The following is a 15,961-nucleotide window of genomic DNA, read 5'->3' on the forward strand; positions in this document are numbered from 1 at the left end:
AGCATTTTGGCTCTGTGCCATGATTTGTAAAACTGATTCTGAGCTGTCTGAATGACCTTGACCCTTTGTCAAGCCCATGAATATTTCACATCTGTGCATCTAGAAGTTCTTTTTCAAAAGCAATCAAACGCAATTTCATAAACTGTGAATAAAGATTATCTTTATAATCTCAGGAATACTCCATTTACAAGAAAGCCAGAACATCAATTTTACTAGACTTTCAAATGACCTAAAAGGAAAGGTTTTACAAAGATCAGCCACAGATATGTGCACTAATATCAAAAATATGTTTATCTTTAGAATTGTGTTTTGTTTTGTTTTCCTAGGTAAATTATACATATTTTGTACATATTTTCCACTTGGCTGAACATCTGTGTATATACGCATTTAGAATAATATAGAACTCAAAGAAAAAAAAATCTCAAAAATAATTAATATGTTAGGGTTATCTGTTAGTATAGTGTAGGTAAATTCAAATTAGAAAAATTCAAATTCTGCACTTTATTTGTTCATATTTTGTTTGCTCATTCTCAAATTGAACATTTTTTCCAAAGCTAAATAAAAAACTGGCAAAGAAATATCAAACTTACTCTCATAACGAATTAGGAAGCCAACACTGGAACGACTGTTGTCTGTAGTGAACAGCAGATACATGTAATTGCCAGTACTGATAAGGAACTGAGGGGCTTGTGTTCCATGGTACTCTCCAATTAATGGTGATGAGTTAGCTGGCCCATCTCTGACCTCCAGTGTATCATAATTAACTTCAGTCTGAAATCTGGAAGATAATATATAAATAGATCTAAAAATTAGAATTTCTACAGATGCATCACAGTATTAGAACAACAACTAAAGGTTCTAAGTGTCTCTTTGCTTGTTTTGTTTTGTCTAGTGTAATTTAAATGTGGAAGGGGTGTAATATACTTCAGAGCAACAATAGGACTGAATCAAAAAAAAAAAAAAAAAAAACAAGGATCATCTGGGCAGAAAATTTTAAATTGTCTCAATGGATAATACCTTAGGAAGACCCTAAAATAATCTCACTCTTAGGTTAAAGTGTAGTAGGACATCCTAGGAATATCTTTACCCACAATACTTCACTTTTTTATTCCTATAATTTTATATTTCTTTTTTGACAAATGCTTTTTTATACTCTCAACCATTCATTTTTTATTATTTCTGATTTCAGATCACTTCTGAAAAAGTTCATCATTACCTAATTAATTTTGTCCTATGAAGTAAAATCATGCGAAAATATTACACTGAGATTGTTTTTTGAAATTTGCATACAGTGATGATAGGCAGAATCTCATTAGCTTCTCTTAAACAGGTTGAAGAACATAAAATATCAATGAGAATGGAAAAGAAGTGACTGAGGAGATAGTTGATTTGTAAGAATAACCTCAGTTAACAGCAGAGTCCGTGTCTCTGTGGCAGTCACTGAACCACGTTACATTTCTCCATTTCATAAAGAATGCCTGTGTGTGCACTCCTCCACTGCTAGTTACTCTTAAATCAAATAGCTCACATCTGTTTTCTGTAGATGGAACTTTGACATTATTCACATCATTTTTTTCAAGACATTTTGTGGATATATCAGATATTCTTGTGAAATGCAGGATCTAAAGCTTTCACATCAAGTTTTCTCTCAGCAAAGTTTCTCTTGTAACACAGACATCCACAATGATCTGAACTTATTTGCCTGTATACACAATACCCTCATTTTCATAAGATTTTAATCTTCCAGAGCAAAAATGAAAAATGTTTATGCTTTGAGATTTTGTGTTCCCTCTCCATAGGGTAGATTAATTCAACTTCTGAGAGTGAAAATGAAAAAATAAACTGTCTGTAAAATGTAACATTTTTTCAAAGTGAATGTCCTTCAGCTGTCTTGTCAATAGTGGGGAAAAGAAACCATGGTCTTGTTATTGAAGACAACTGCATATTTTTAAACATTTAAGAGAGGGGAAATCTAAGGTACATTCATTCAAAGTGTAAACAAACTTTATACTTTGTAGGCATTGATAACAGGCTTAACATAGTTCCCCAGCCAGGCCATTATATTTTATAGAACAGGTATCATTAGCTGCATAAAATCATCCTCACATGTGTAGCAGTATCAGTAGTCAAGAAAGCCAAACTCTTATTATTTTTTTTTAATCTCTCATAAATCCCCTAATCCCAGAAACATATTCAGAATTATCAAAGTGTTTCTTTATCCAGAGCTTGATACCTGAACTTCCTGAAACCTCTGACTTGGGCCCTTATCTTCACATTGTCCTTTTCTGAACACACAAAAAACCTTCCACACTCATGCTGCTTTCATCCAATTTAATTACTCTCTATGGGCATGGTAGCTCAAATCCAGATGATTTTCACTCCTACCTATCCATTCTGATGGTGAGATATAGACTAATGCTTTAACCATCCTCAGAACCAGCCTGTGTGTTCATACTAACTCCCAAATCATGCTTATAACTGTTTGAGAAACCATTAGCTGGCAGGTACCAAAAGCATCTGAGAGAGTTTTCCATCAATCTCACAGTAAACACTTGAGTTTGTGTGTCTGGGAAGGTCCTCTGATACTGTTTAACTTACCAAAATAGACAGACTCAGGGTGCACTATTTGAATTGCAATATTTCTTCAATGACTTTCCATAACTTCAAGAATCTACAGTGATTCGCCAGCAGCAGAATAAGGAAACCATACACTTAGACATACATTTAGGCCGGTTTTAACACTTACAATGTTTACACAGAATGGACTCAAGATCAGTGCTTCAGTATTTTAATTATTTTAACAGTTGTGTTTGTGAAAGAAACTGATTAGGAACAAACTGCTCTCAACCAACAATTTTCTTTGCAGGGCAGTGAGGTTACAGTGGATTAAAGAAACACAAAGTGAGAAATCAATAACCTAACATTATTGTTTGATTTCATTATGATTCTATTTGTAGACAGCACTGTCATGCTGTTATATGAGTATATATGTGCATCCGCCTATTTAAAGTCAGTAAATGCCGTGATTAAACTGGATCATATGACACAGGATCCTATTTTTCTCATTAATATCAATAGAAATATAGCAATCCCATTAATAAGATCACAGAGTTAAAAAATCTGAAACTACAGACAACAATAAGGTTTCAATGGAAGAAAAAAGTCATCAATGGCATAAATTCTGGAATTTCCTGCCATATGCAATGAAAGCAAATAACCTTATCAGTTTTAAGAGCCAATATGATAATTTTATGAAAGAATTGTTTAAACAGATATTTCCTTTCCCTAGTGTTTGTTATTCTGTCCACTTCCTCCTAACTTTAATGTGTTAATTAGAAGGCTAAATGGGAATGAAAAAGGGGTATGATAAACTAATCAGACAAGCTACATTAATCTTCTAACCTAAAGTAATTTTCATTCTCCTAATCATGTTCACCAACTTATCAATACATTAGAAATTTTCATTTATATTTTCTTCAAAATGTGACTAGAACTTTAACTGTTCAGTGGCCACCAGAGGTCAAAGTGCTTCATTTTATCAATGGAGATGAGATTCTTTTTTTAGTGTGTTTCACTTTGCAATTATTTGATCCACATGCACTTCTATTGCCCAGATACTCAATCCTGTAAGATTTTTCAGAAATTCCTTAGTCGCAGTTATCTTTTTCTTTTTTCCAATACCCTCAATAAGTTGGTATTATCAGCCCAGTTCTCTCTTTAAGGTCATTTCTCTACATGCTGTGCAGTGTAAAGCAAAGTACATAACCTTGTAGAACACCTTAAATCTCAAGTGACTTTTATCTTCTGTTCATAAAATTTTCATTCATGCAAGGTCCTTCCATGTATTAAAATGAAACAATTTTTTAAAGCAAGGGGGAGTGGTAGCAGCCATCAAAAACCATAGATTTTGTAAACCCACGTAAACTATGACAAATGTTCCTCCGTGCTTTCTCATGCCACCTAAGCATTGCAGTAGTTTTTGATTTTTGATTTCTTTTTCAAATGCCATGTCGACACTTTCTCAGCATATCATATTTATTCATGTTTCCATCAGTGTTACTCTTTGTTACAGTTTTCACAGTGGGCATCCCATATGCAATTCTTTAGATACCTGTAGGAGACTTCTAAAAGCAATATTGTATTTGGCCCTTGTAATACACAGGTATCAAGACAGTTTTAAAAGAAGAAGTACATATAGTTTTAACTTATTTTTTCTTTATGGAACACCATTGGGAGGATAGGAGTAGTATGACTCTATATGGCAATATATATATATTTTTCTTTTTCCTAGTTTGGATTCTTAAAGAGTATTTTTCTTCTTCAATATTAAAATAAATTCTTGTGATCAGACATTACCTGTTGTTTGACTTTATGATTCTCACCTGTCAAAAGTGATCTTAATGGAATGTCCTGGTCTTGCTTCGATCACCCATTCACAATTTAGTGAATCCTTATAATATCCTGGCCATCCTGGTGGCAAGATAACACCACTCGATGATGTCAGATGTCCACCACATGGTGCTGGAAAGCAAAAGCAGTATATTTGACTAACATGCATTATTTGTAACACAATAAAAATATTACTAGAACTTAAAAAAAAAAAATATAACAAAAATAAAAGAGGCAGTATAATATATGACAGAAATACTTCTACATTCCATTATGTTACGAACCCTTTGTTTTGCATGGCCTCAAAATTCCAGCATCATGTCTTGTCATAGCTTATTACTCTAGATATCTTAATACATATAGCACGGGACTTCTTTATGCCAGCCAGCCTTCTATCGAGTGGCAGCTTATTTCATTAAAATCAACACAGCATCATCTCTTTTGTTTTTTCAAGATTCCACATTTATGGGGAAATAGCAGTGAAGTCTGTTCCAAGTAATTTATACAGTACACTGTTTCAATTTCACTACACCATTAATACCTGGCTGAGCAGTGATTCAACTCAGTGGCACTTTCAAGTATCCCACAGAATCATCCAGTTACACAATAGCTGAGGTTGGAGGGGACAAACCCTTCAAACCCCAACCCCAGCTCCCTTGAACTGAAGAGCCCAGAACTGGACACAACACTCCTAAAACTGAACACAGTTGGACTGTGTCTGGACCCTCCTGGACAATCCTAATGGGGCTTCACCACTGCTGACTAGAGGGAAAAGGTGACCTCTTCCCTTGTTAGTAATACCCTTCCTAAAGCAATCCAGGAAGCTGTTGAGCTTCTTTGCTTATAGGGCACACTGGTGGCTCAGCACTGGGCCCTTCTCCAAGGGCCTTTGTGCAAGACTGTTCTCTGGCCTGAAGAGGTGTCAAGGAGGCTCTTACGGAATATAGTGTGAAACACCTTACTAAAATGAAACATCTACTGCTTTGTCCTCATCCATCAAGTCATGTCATCAAAGGCTATGAGGTTGGTCAGGTGTGATTTCCCCTGCATAGATCCATGCAGGGATCCATGCTGACTTCCCCAAATCCCGCTATGGTTTTCCCCAAAAAACACGAAAACACACACAATGAATCTGTCTTCAGGGAAAAATGATCAGCAAGAAACACAGTTATTAGACTATACTATTAGACTAGACTTTTTCTTTTTTTTAATTATGTTTGGTCATATTAAATACACGAACAACCACAGGACTGTGGATTACTGTATCACTACCTATATTCCATTTATTATAGATATTAAGTATACAGAACCAAAAAATTAGTTGATCAGAAATCTCTGGCAAGTAGAAACATACTAGATTATCTCTAAACTATCCAGCAATGGTGCTTGGTTCAAATTGTCATTTAAATCCCAAACCATTTTTAAAATCTTAAAAAAAAAGAGAATCCACATCAAAAAGAATGAAACTTGAAGGAAACTTGAAAGCTATACAGTCTTCAAACCCAAAAGAAACCACAAACAAAATCTAATAAAGAGTCTAATCCTTTCCTCATTAAAAACTAGTTAAGTGTCCCATAAGGTTCAGAGAAAAAATAACTGAGATGAATTTATGCTATTTCTCAGCTATTTTAGTATTTCTTTTATCTACTATTTTCACCTCAAAGATCCTTTGGCCTTGTGGAAACTGTCTAACAATGTTATATAAATACTCCACTGAATACTGTGTCACTACTTGTGTGCGTAGAGCTCAAAAATGAGAAAATACTGAAGAAATACTGAAGACTTTCCCTATTCTCTGTTTTGGAGCAGGCTGGTTTTGCTTCATACTAAAAGCCCTGCTTCCCCAAGTGACTCACTACATGGCTTAACACGAAGAAGAAATCCTGCCAGGGCAGTAGTTAAGTTCACACACATCAAACATTATCGGACTGCTAATAGATTTTTTCTCAGTATCTCTATATTTTTTAGAAATGTACAGACTTATAGGAACCTGAGTTTCCAAACTGCTAAAATGACAAATATCATAAAAGTAATATGATCCAGACATTTAAAGTTATGATAATGACACTGAAATTAATGTAGGTGTGTTATAAGAGATTTACAGCACTTGCAGGGTTTGATCTTGTTTCTGCAAAAACGTAAGGTTTCAGTGAGTGCATGATTCTATATCTATTGTTTATCAGAAGATACACAACATTCTGAACATTACTTTTAACAGAAACACACTAGTTATTTATTATATCTGTTTCACTAGCTATTTATTATTTCTATTCATACTGCATGTCTTGTGACCTGGGAAGTACTCTCACTTGAATGTCTCATGATAGTTTCTTTTTTTTTTTTTCCATGTATATCTTTGTTTTGATGTTTTGAGGAAATAAAAAGTTTTTTAAAGGACATTTAAATAGAAACCTATCCTTTCTGTGTGGTATATAATTATATTTATTCTTCAGTGCACCACACCCAAAGCTGTTATAACAGCTATAAACTCGCTAGCAAATAATGCTGGTGACAATCAGAACTTGAAAAGAATAGCAACCAGATTTTTATAATGCTAATTTATTCCAAGAATATAAAAGAAAGTTATCATCTCATTTCTATTATTATTCTTTTCATTCGACTGGAAGAGCGTTAGAATATGAATAACTTCAGCTAAGGCAGTCTTAGATATGTGCAAAATGTGGAAAGTAAGCTATATTTAAACAGTTTCATTATGCAAAATGTAGCTGCTAAGTAAAAGTTGAGACCTTACCTTCACATCGTGGGACAGTAGAGCTCCATACTACATTCCCATCTTGCATAATGCACGTTATAGATTCAGAACCCTGGGTCTTCACAAAGCCATCATCACAGTGAAAGGACACAGAACTTCCCAGAAGAAATCTGTCTCCAAAACGTCTTCCATTGATAGGAATGCCTGGATCATGGCACTCATTCTGACCAAAGGCTGATAATAAACATATAGTAAACGTGGTAATAATAATAGCAATAATGACAATAAAAAAGGAAAAACCTCTAAACGTTCTCATTTTTATTTTTTTAGGCTAAAAAAAAATATCCTCAGATAAGGAACAAGATCACACTATAATGAAAAAGAAACTCTTCAATAAAAAGTCTGTCTTAAATCCAGGGACATTCACACAGACAAAACATACTTTATAGCTTATATACACAAAACACAGAAAAACTCTGCTTCGATTTCCTCTAGACAAAATTCCCTAAAAAAATGAGAAGTGTGGTTCCACACTGCAGCTAATGCACCAGTAGCTAATGCAGCTACTGCTGAAAACCATGCTCCTTCTGTCATGTGCTGCTGCTGCCCCTAATAATTAGCTTTTCACTGGGCTAGTAAAATCAACTAGCTCACTGCAAGGCTGCTGGACAGAGAGGCTTCCCATGGGACACCAAGAGCAGCCTGTAGCCTGGCAGTGGAGTGCAAACATAGAGGGCAACACACAGGGCCTCACATGTCAGCGTGTGTGCAGCCTTGTTGAGGGCTTTTTCACCAGTGAGGATGAATGAGTTGCCGAGAGCAACGTGAATGATCATGAAGATGGAACAACCACCATCTGCAGTTCAAGAAAAAAGGGATGAGTGTTTGTCATCCTAACCATGTGAACGCCTGTATGTGGTGGTGATTAGAAATACAGAACTATAATGCCATGCTGTGTGTAGAAATACACAACATCTTAGCACAGGACAGATTTGGTTAAATGACTAATTACCCTGATTGACACAAGATAGGAAGAGCACCAGATGTAGCAAAGCAGACTTTATTGTCAATTAACTTCTTCCATAGACTTAGAAGGTAATTTCTTCAAGTAAAAGAAGATAATCTCCATTAATTCTGTCTTTGAATCAGTAATAAAACTCCTAGGAGTCAGCAGTTTATGGCAAATGTCAATGTTTTCCACACAAAATGTGGCTACAAGCTATTCAATTAGAATACTGTTGAATTATATGTGTTAATACAAACAAAACAACAGATAAACAAATAAACAGATAAACAAAACAACAGATGGGTGCATTTACAATCAATGTATCTAGAAATTTTTTTAGCTTGGTTTCCAAAAGGAGGAAGATTTATGATGCAATTGTTCTTCGTGTGTCTGTCTGCCAGGCCAAAACTTAAAACTTTTGAACTCGCTTACCAATTACAACTAAATTTTGCATGCTTATGAATTGCATTCTCATAGATACCATGTTACTAAAAAATGTATGGAAACTATAGCTGATCAAAAGAATGACTCCTATATTAGTGTGCTCCAGTGAGAAACTCCTGCATCGAATCATCCATGTTCTTAGAAACTAAAGAAATGACACAGCAAGGCAACATTGAGGTGCACTGCTAAAAGGGTATATGCATTCTTAGGATTCTGTATTGTTAGATAAAACATTATCTAACTAGAAAATATAATGCACGAGGAGCGCAGGCTTCCAGAACTATTTGTTTGCAGTCACATTATTATTATTATTATTATTATTATTATTATTATTATTATTATTATTATTCTCCTTTTCAGATGACCATCACCATATTTGGGATCTAAGCTTAACATAACCTTATGGTTCTATTGAGAGTTGGGTACATTAAAACATTTGCATGGGATGCTGTTATCTGAATGATCTCGCCTTTAGATACATGCTCCGCATTTACGCAGTATCATTGAAATGGATGGTAACTAATGAAGACAGTTCCTTGCCATTATCACAATTTACTTCTCCCTTCCAAATTAAAATCATGTTCTATTCACACTTTCATAATTATTAAGAAAGATAACTCGAATAGAAATTAAAAAAAATATATAAAAATAGGCATAAGATAAAAGCAGAGGTTCTTACTTGTATAAGTGATATTAAATCCTCTTCCAGTGGTAGAGTGATCTGACTGAAATTCAAGTCTTACTATATGTCCACTGCTAGCCAACTGAGAAGGAACCTCATTGCCAGAAAAAGTGCCAAGAGGTGGCAAATCTGAAATTCCATCATCTTTTACTGTAAGGTAGTCAAATTGAGGTTCTACGTCAAAGTCATTGAAAATCAGGTGGATTCTGCTTCCTGGCTCTGAGATAATCAACCAAACACAGTTCATGTTGTTCCCATACTCGTCAGGATAATTTGGTGAAAGAATAATTCCAGAAGGTGTGGTGAAGTTGAAGAAACATGAGACTGAAAAACAAACAAACAAACAAAACAACAAAAAAAGATTTTTGAAATACTATCATAAACATTCTGAATGTCCATCTTCATAATTTCCATTCTTGTGGAAAATATTTTTCAAGTTTGAATCTTAAAGCTCCTACACATGCAACCTCTAAGAGGCAATAAGTTTAAGACTGTCAGTATGTTTCTTCAATATAGCAGGTCAGTCTTCTTGTGTCTTCATGTTTTTTATTTCCTCATGTGAGACTATGTGGCAACTCTAAAGCTTGTAAAATATTTTTAGAAGCACATAGAGAATGTAAAGGTAATGCCGGCTATATCAGAAACTGCGTGAATTGATAAAACACTGTTTTTTTTTTGTTGTTGTTGTTCTGAAATGAGGAAGCAAACCACAAATTTACATTTATTTTTTCTAAACAGTAAAGGAGTAGATGTGAAAATGTATTTAGCAATCAAAAAAAAAAAAAAAATCTTACAAACGCAGCTGGGTTTGTTGCCAGACCACTGGTTGTTTTGTTGACATGTAATCGTTTTCTCTCCCACAAGTTCAAAAGCTGCTTGACATTCAAAGGTAAGTGTGTCGCCATGCAGAAAACTACTGCCAGTCCTTTTTCCATATGATGGAATTCCAGGGTCTCCACAACCTCCTTTCTCAATTTCTGAATATATATATAAAAAAAAAGCAAACTCAGTATTTATATATATATTTTCAAACAACTTATTCTGCAGTATGAGAAGCACTCCAAAATATTTGGCATTATACCTTGAACAAATATTTACAACTGAAAATGAATCAAGCTAAAAGCTGTGAAAGAGTCTCTTTGGAGATATATTAATGTGTAGATCCAATTTCTGGTATTTAAGTACTAGTACTAAAGAATTTATCTTAACTCTCCAATCTGAAATCCAATTTATAAAGCTATTAACAATATGATTAAAAGTATGTAATTTAATGGTAAGTTCAACAGATGTTATTTTAAGCACTGAAGTAAAATAAACATCAAATTGAAGAATTATTTTTATATCTCATACTTCAAATTAGAGCCATATTTTTTGCCAACTGCATCTAACTACACTAAAAATAAACTTTTTACGTTCTCGTTCCTAGATATGCTCTAGCAGACTACTATTTTTTTTAAAAAAAATATATTCTTTTCTTTTATAAACACTACATATACAAGACAACAAAACAAAAAACAGTCTTATGAAATCTGTGAATAACAAGGGTATCAACAGCTGGAACTGTAAATAACAGTTTTCTTTAAATATTGTCTGTAATAAAAAAAAAAAAGTTGTATTACCTTACAAATTATTTTAGAGAAGCTACTACATAGATATCCATTGAAAATGAAGACTTTCCGGTTATTAAATGTAATGGTTCTTTGCTATTAAATTTTAAGAAGTTTTGCTATTAATTTCCATTTGAGCAGCAACAATAATGAACACTTTTGAATCAATAAACTGTGTTCCTACTTCCGTAGAAAATCATGTATACCTCACTCCAGTGAAATCAGTGATAAAGCTCTCATTATTTAATGTTCCACAGTTCAACCCAATGTGCAAAATATGAAACATTATTATGGATAACAAGAAAATTCAACTCACTGAATAGAATTAAACATTACTATCATGTAGTATTACTAAGCATGTCTCCGGTCAAATGCCATTAAATCTACTAATGTTAAATCCTGACAGAAGTGTGCATCTTGACATGTAAATTCTGACAGGAATTGTAATGTGAAGGAGAGCAGCAGGTATGATTTATTACGATACATACAGTCCATTCACTATGCTTTCACCCTTAAAGCAGCTGTGAACAGATTCCTGACAATCATGTTTAGAAAGGTCCATCACATATTTCACAAGAGAACTTGTTATTCATGAGGATAAAGGGATGTATGTATTTTTTCTTGGTAATATCGAGATTGATCAAACAAGAAGTAATTAACAGCAACTATTCCATCAATGATGTTCAAGGAATTTCAAAAGCACGTATTTAAATTATTCTTTGTACAAACAGAAAGCCAGAATGCATCAGATAAATGAAAATTATCTTCTGAGAAGCCCAGTACCAAGTAAGTGTTTTTTTTTTTTTTAAGGCAGAAGTGTAATACCATGAAGAATATTTACAAATAAGGAAGGCAAAATACATGTCTTGAGAAAAGCGTTAAGGGAGCTTCATCTGCCTGATGATCCTATGGAAACCTTGATTCCTGCTGTCACAATGGAGGGCTGGAAACTTGTGCATTCCCAGTTTTCTTGAGCTCTATATTCCATGTGGGAAATGTGGGAAGTTACAGAAAGCCACAGTGCTATCACATTTTAGTTTATCAGAGCTACACCTAATCCAGAGTATGTGAGCAATCACCAACAGCCTTCTCCCAAAAATCTGTTTTCTTGAGGAAGGTGCAGGTAACACTGCCCCAGGCAGGAGCATCAGGGGGCAAAACACCTGCAGAGCTCTGCAGACACTCAGCACTCATCCCTTCCAAGGCAGCAGCGTGTGTTTCTTCCCATAGTCTATGGAAAAGTATCGCAGCATCTTTAATTAATGGATTCACTGAAGCAGAAAGGAGATCAGGATGCTTTCTACCTCTTAGGAGATATACAAGGCCCTAGGAGAGGATTACGGATCAGTGAGCCAAAACTTTTCACAGAAATTAGCTAGAATTAAGCTTTCTGACAGGCTGAAATAGTAGATGCCTTTTTTATAGGATGATAATAGACTATGCCTTCACTCAAAATGAGTTTTTATTAATAGATGGAGAGTGCAGAGGGAGACAGGGAGTTCAGACACTTTAGTGACAGATGAATTTGACAAGCAGTGCTTTCTGCATGAAACTTCATTCAAGAATGATCAGTTTCTGGGGCTGAGGAAATATTTGGATATTTAAATACCTAAATTGCAATCACAAAGATTTTAAAGTATAAAAACTGATTTGGGATTTGAGTTTTTGATTTCATTGTCTCTTCTTGTACCTGTCAGATTTCTATTGATCAAAGAACAAATTAAATATGGCTATATTCAGCAGTGCCTCAACTCATGCCACAATTATCTTCATCATTTGGAAAGACACATCATATCACACAGCAAAAAAGACAGTGCTCTGCAGACTGTGTCAGTAGGAGCTGCATTCAGCTTTCAGAGAAATCCTATAGAGCAGAAAAGGCTCTTAAAACAGAGAACATGAAAATAAAAGCTATGTTAACCTATTTAAAGTGTGGCAATACAAACTCTATTCCTTTAGGATTTTTTTTTATGTACACATTCAATATTGGATTTCTTTTGATCAGAGTCCTTAGAGCTGTGTGAACTTCATGAAGTTTGCAAATAAGCTCTCAAGCTCAAATTCAAACATCAGCTTCCTCTGGTTACCAAAAATATTAACATAAAACTTATTCAATTGTTTTTGGTTTTCATGTACTCTAGTTCAGTAGCCTAGGGAAAGAGACTTTTCATCTTGTTTGTAAACTAGAAATATTTACTGAGTTTGGGGAATATTTTCTCTTTAATGTTGGAAGAATGACAAGATAAGATTTCTGATAAGGAGATCACACACTTCTGAATTTAATCGAAGATCTTTCTCCTGCTGTGTTTTCTTTCAAAGGAAGTATTATGGCTATTCTAAAGTGATGTCGAGCATCTAAATAAATATTGTGAGTATTACTTGAAAGATGCTACATTGCAATTTAATTGTTTTCAATGAGAAGGCTTTGTGTTACTCTCACTCCAGCATCTGAAATAAACAAAATACCTGATAAAATATGAAGTAAATAAAATACCTCATGGACTATAACACTTGGCAGTCATTATTTCTATAGTCTTGGTAGTAATTTAACACTTTTTTTTTTTTTTTGGCCTTGTTTCTAGGTTACAAATGCACACTTAAGATCAATTCTATAATGATATTATATTTTCAGTCATATTATATGGTATCTTAGCAACTCATCATCAGATCATTAAATCTGTAATTAGATACAACTTTAACCAGTAAAGTATTAATAATATGCTCATGAACTAATTTGCAGTAAGTTTAATGATGTAATTTATAGCACATTTAACATTTTAATAATTCAGATATATTAATAAAATTTAAATTCAGTGTTTTAAATATATGCAGATAATACGGCAATCATCATTCTGTTATGATGCTAGGTTCCAAATACTGATACATAGAAAAGAAACATATGACATGACATAGGCTGTATTTTAATTATTACAAATCCTGTACAACAGGCACAGAGAGCAAGGATCTCTAGGGCTCCAGCATTAAAAAAAAAAAAGAAAAAAAAAAGCTGAATCAGCAATGCTTTTATCAGTCCTTAAAGGATTTACAGACTGTAGTTATAAAAGTTTTGATGCCAGAGAGAGTTTAACAGAGTATGCTCAAATAATACTGTAATAATATATTTCAGCTGAAATTTGTGAAGGAACTTTCAATATGATATGGCAATGGTTTCGGTTTAGCAAAAACAAAGCAACAGCAGCAAAAACAACAATAACAAAAAGATATTATTAAAGGTTCCATAGGTAACAGTGATTTAAAAATAGAAAATATCTAGCATGTGCAATACCAGCTTCTCTATCTCAAAAAGATACTGAAGAATTAGGGGAATTCAAAACCACCGACAAATGGAGAAACTCTTTTATACAACGAAGAGATAAAGAAAAGGATTTCAGGAGAGGACATGAGTAAGAGGAAATCTGATAAAAGTGAATGAAATTATCATATATATGTAGATACACTCATATATATGTGCGTATATCTAGATGTACATATATGTGTGTGTGTATACATATATGTAGATGATTCTTGTTTGGTAATACAAAGGAATAACTAGTAATAGTGAAAATGATAAAGCAAAACTGACAGAAAATTGTATTTCTGCAATCTTGACTAAAGTAAAATGTACACAGAATAGCCTTACATGACAAATTTATGGATGACCACAATTTTAGCATTATTCCAGTAAATTTCTTCAAAGAAATTTTACAGTAAAATTTACTATCAGTCTCCAACAATAAAAAGAACCTCCTTCACAGGCCATATAGTTCCCTATAGGATGTTTCACAACATTTATGAAATGTTTTGACCTTCCTGATATTGAAAAGGCTACGAAACATATCCAGGAGATTAATTTTTGTTGCCTCTATCTGGTTCACACTATATCCATATTAAGGAAGTCTGTTTAAACTAACAATTCACTATCAGAGCACAGAGATGTCTTGGTGGTAAATAAAATAATAATGAAAAAAAAAAAGAAAATAAAAACACATGAAGAAAAAAAAAAAAAAAAAGCTCTATTTCTATTTCTATTTCACAAATTTGTTCCACAAGTTTAACATTTGGCTCAGATATCAAAATGACACCATAAACTGGACTACAGACCTATCATAAACTACTCTGAAAACAAGAGAAAGTTCAATAGTTTAAGTCTTTACTAAGACTTATTAAACTAAACAGCCTCGGTTTATTCTTTATCTCCAAGACAAGATGCCATCATTTGAACATAATCCATGTTTCAAAAACAAGTCATCTTCACCCAGACTGCTTCATGGGAAATTCTTTTGTTCCCCAACTAGAAATATAGGCATCATCTTTTCAGTGAACCCAAATACTTTTTGAAACAGAAGCAGGACATGAGATGTAATAGCAGTAGATTTCCTTTTCAGTGTCAAATAAGGTTTTTCTTCCACCTCAGGGAACAGACATGGTTTGGTTTTCTTAAAAAAGGATTATTGAGATAAGCAGGCCACCATAATGTAAGAAATACAGAAACAAATTGGAGCAAAGTCAGTCAAAAGCCACCAAGATGGTCTGGCTCTGGAGCACTTGCCTGATGTGGAGAGGCTAATGGAGCTTGTTCTGCTTGGAGAACTAACAGATTCAGGGAGACCTACCAGACACCTGCCAGCATCTATGGAAGGTTATCTATCAGGAATGCAGAGCCAGCTGCTTCACAGTGCTGTGCGGTAGGAAGTAAAGAGACACAGAAATAAGTGTCTAAGATAAACCTTCCTGTTCACGATCACAGCCAACCAGTGCAGAAGGTGGCCCAGGGAGCCTGTGCTATCTCCATGCTTAGAAGTTTTCAAGACCCATGAGGTAAAGCCCTGACCAACCCTGCCCAAACTCACAGCTGCCTCTGCTTTGAAGATGGATTACTGACCTCCTCCACAAGCTGATTTATCCTCTAAATCTATGATACAACCTAAATCTATGATACAATACAAGATCCTCCCAAAAATATATGCAAAGTCAAAAACTAAGCCTGCTACCCTAAGCTAATTAACAAGTCATACAATAATCAGGAAAAAGAATATCTTGGTTATTTGTTCGCTTTGAGGACAACCATTGCAGATCTTAATATCAGAAAGTATCAATCTGGAACATGCAAAAGGGTTTGT

The 15,961-nt window shown here is 34.2% G+C and overlaps 1 protein-coding gene across 1 annotated transcript in view; it reads right to left on the reverse strand.

Annotated features, from left to right (window-relative positions):
• Positions 1-15,961, reverse strand: part of CSMD1 (CUB and Sushi multiple domains 1) — a 994,655-nt gene that overhangs the window by 240,177 nt on the left and 738,517 nt on the right. Inside the window, exons 13-17 of the mRNA XM_088530602.1 lie at positions 10,029-10,211; positions 9,232-9,558; positions 7,142-7,336; positions 4,383-4,521; positions 591-778 (exon numbers count right to left, since the gene is read on the reverse strand). Coding sequence (XP_088386728.1) covers positions 591-778; positions 4,383-4,521; positions 7,142-7,336; positions 9,232-9,558; positions 10,029-10,211 — 1,032 coding nt within the window. The remainder of the gene's footprint in view (positions 1-590; positions 779-4,382; positions 4,522-7,141; positions 7,337-9,231; positions 9,559-10,028; positions 10,212-15,961) is intronic.

The sequence above is a fragment of the Tinamus guttatus genome, unplaced genomic scaffold, assembly GCF_059628265.1.
Source record: "Tinamus guttatus ecotype Peru unplaced genomic scaffold, ASM5962826v1 Tinamus_guttatus_pri_ptg000383l, whole genome shotgun sequence".
Classification (NCBI taxonomy): Eukaryota; Metazoa; Chordata; class Aves; order Tinamiformes; family Tinamidae; genus Tinamus; species Tinamus guttatus.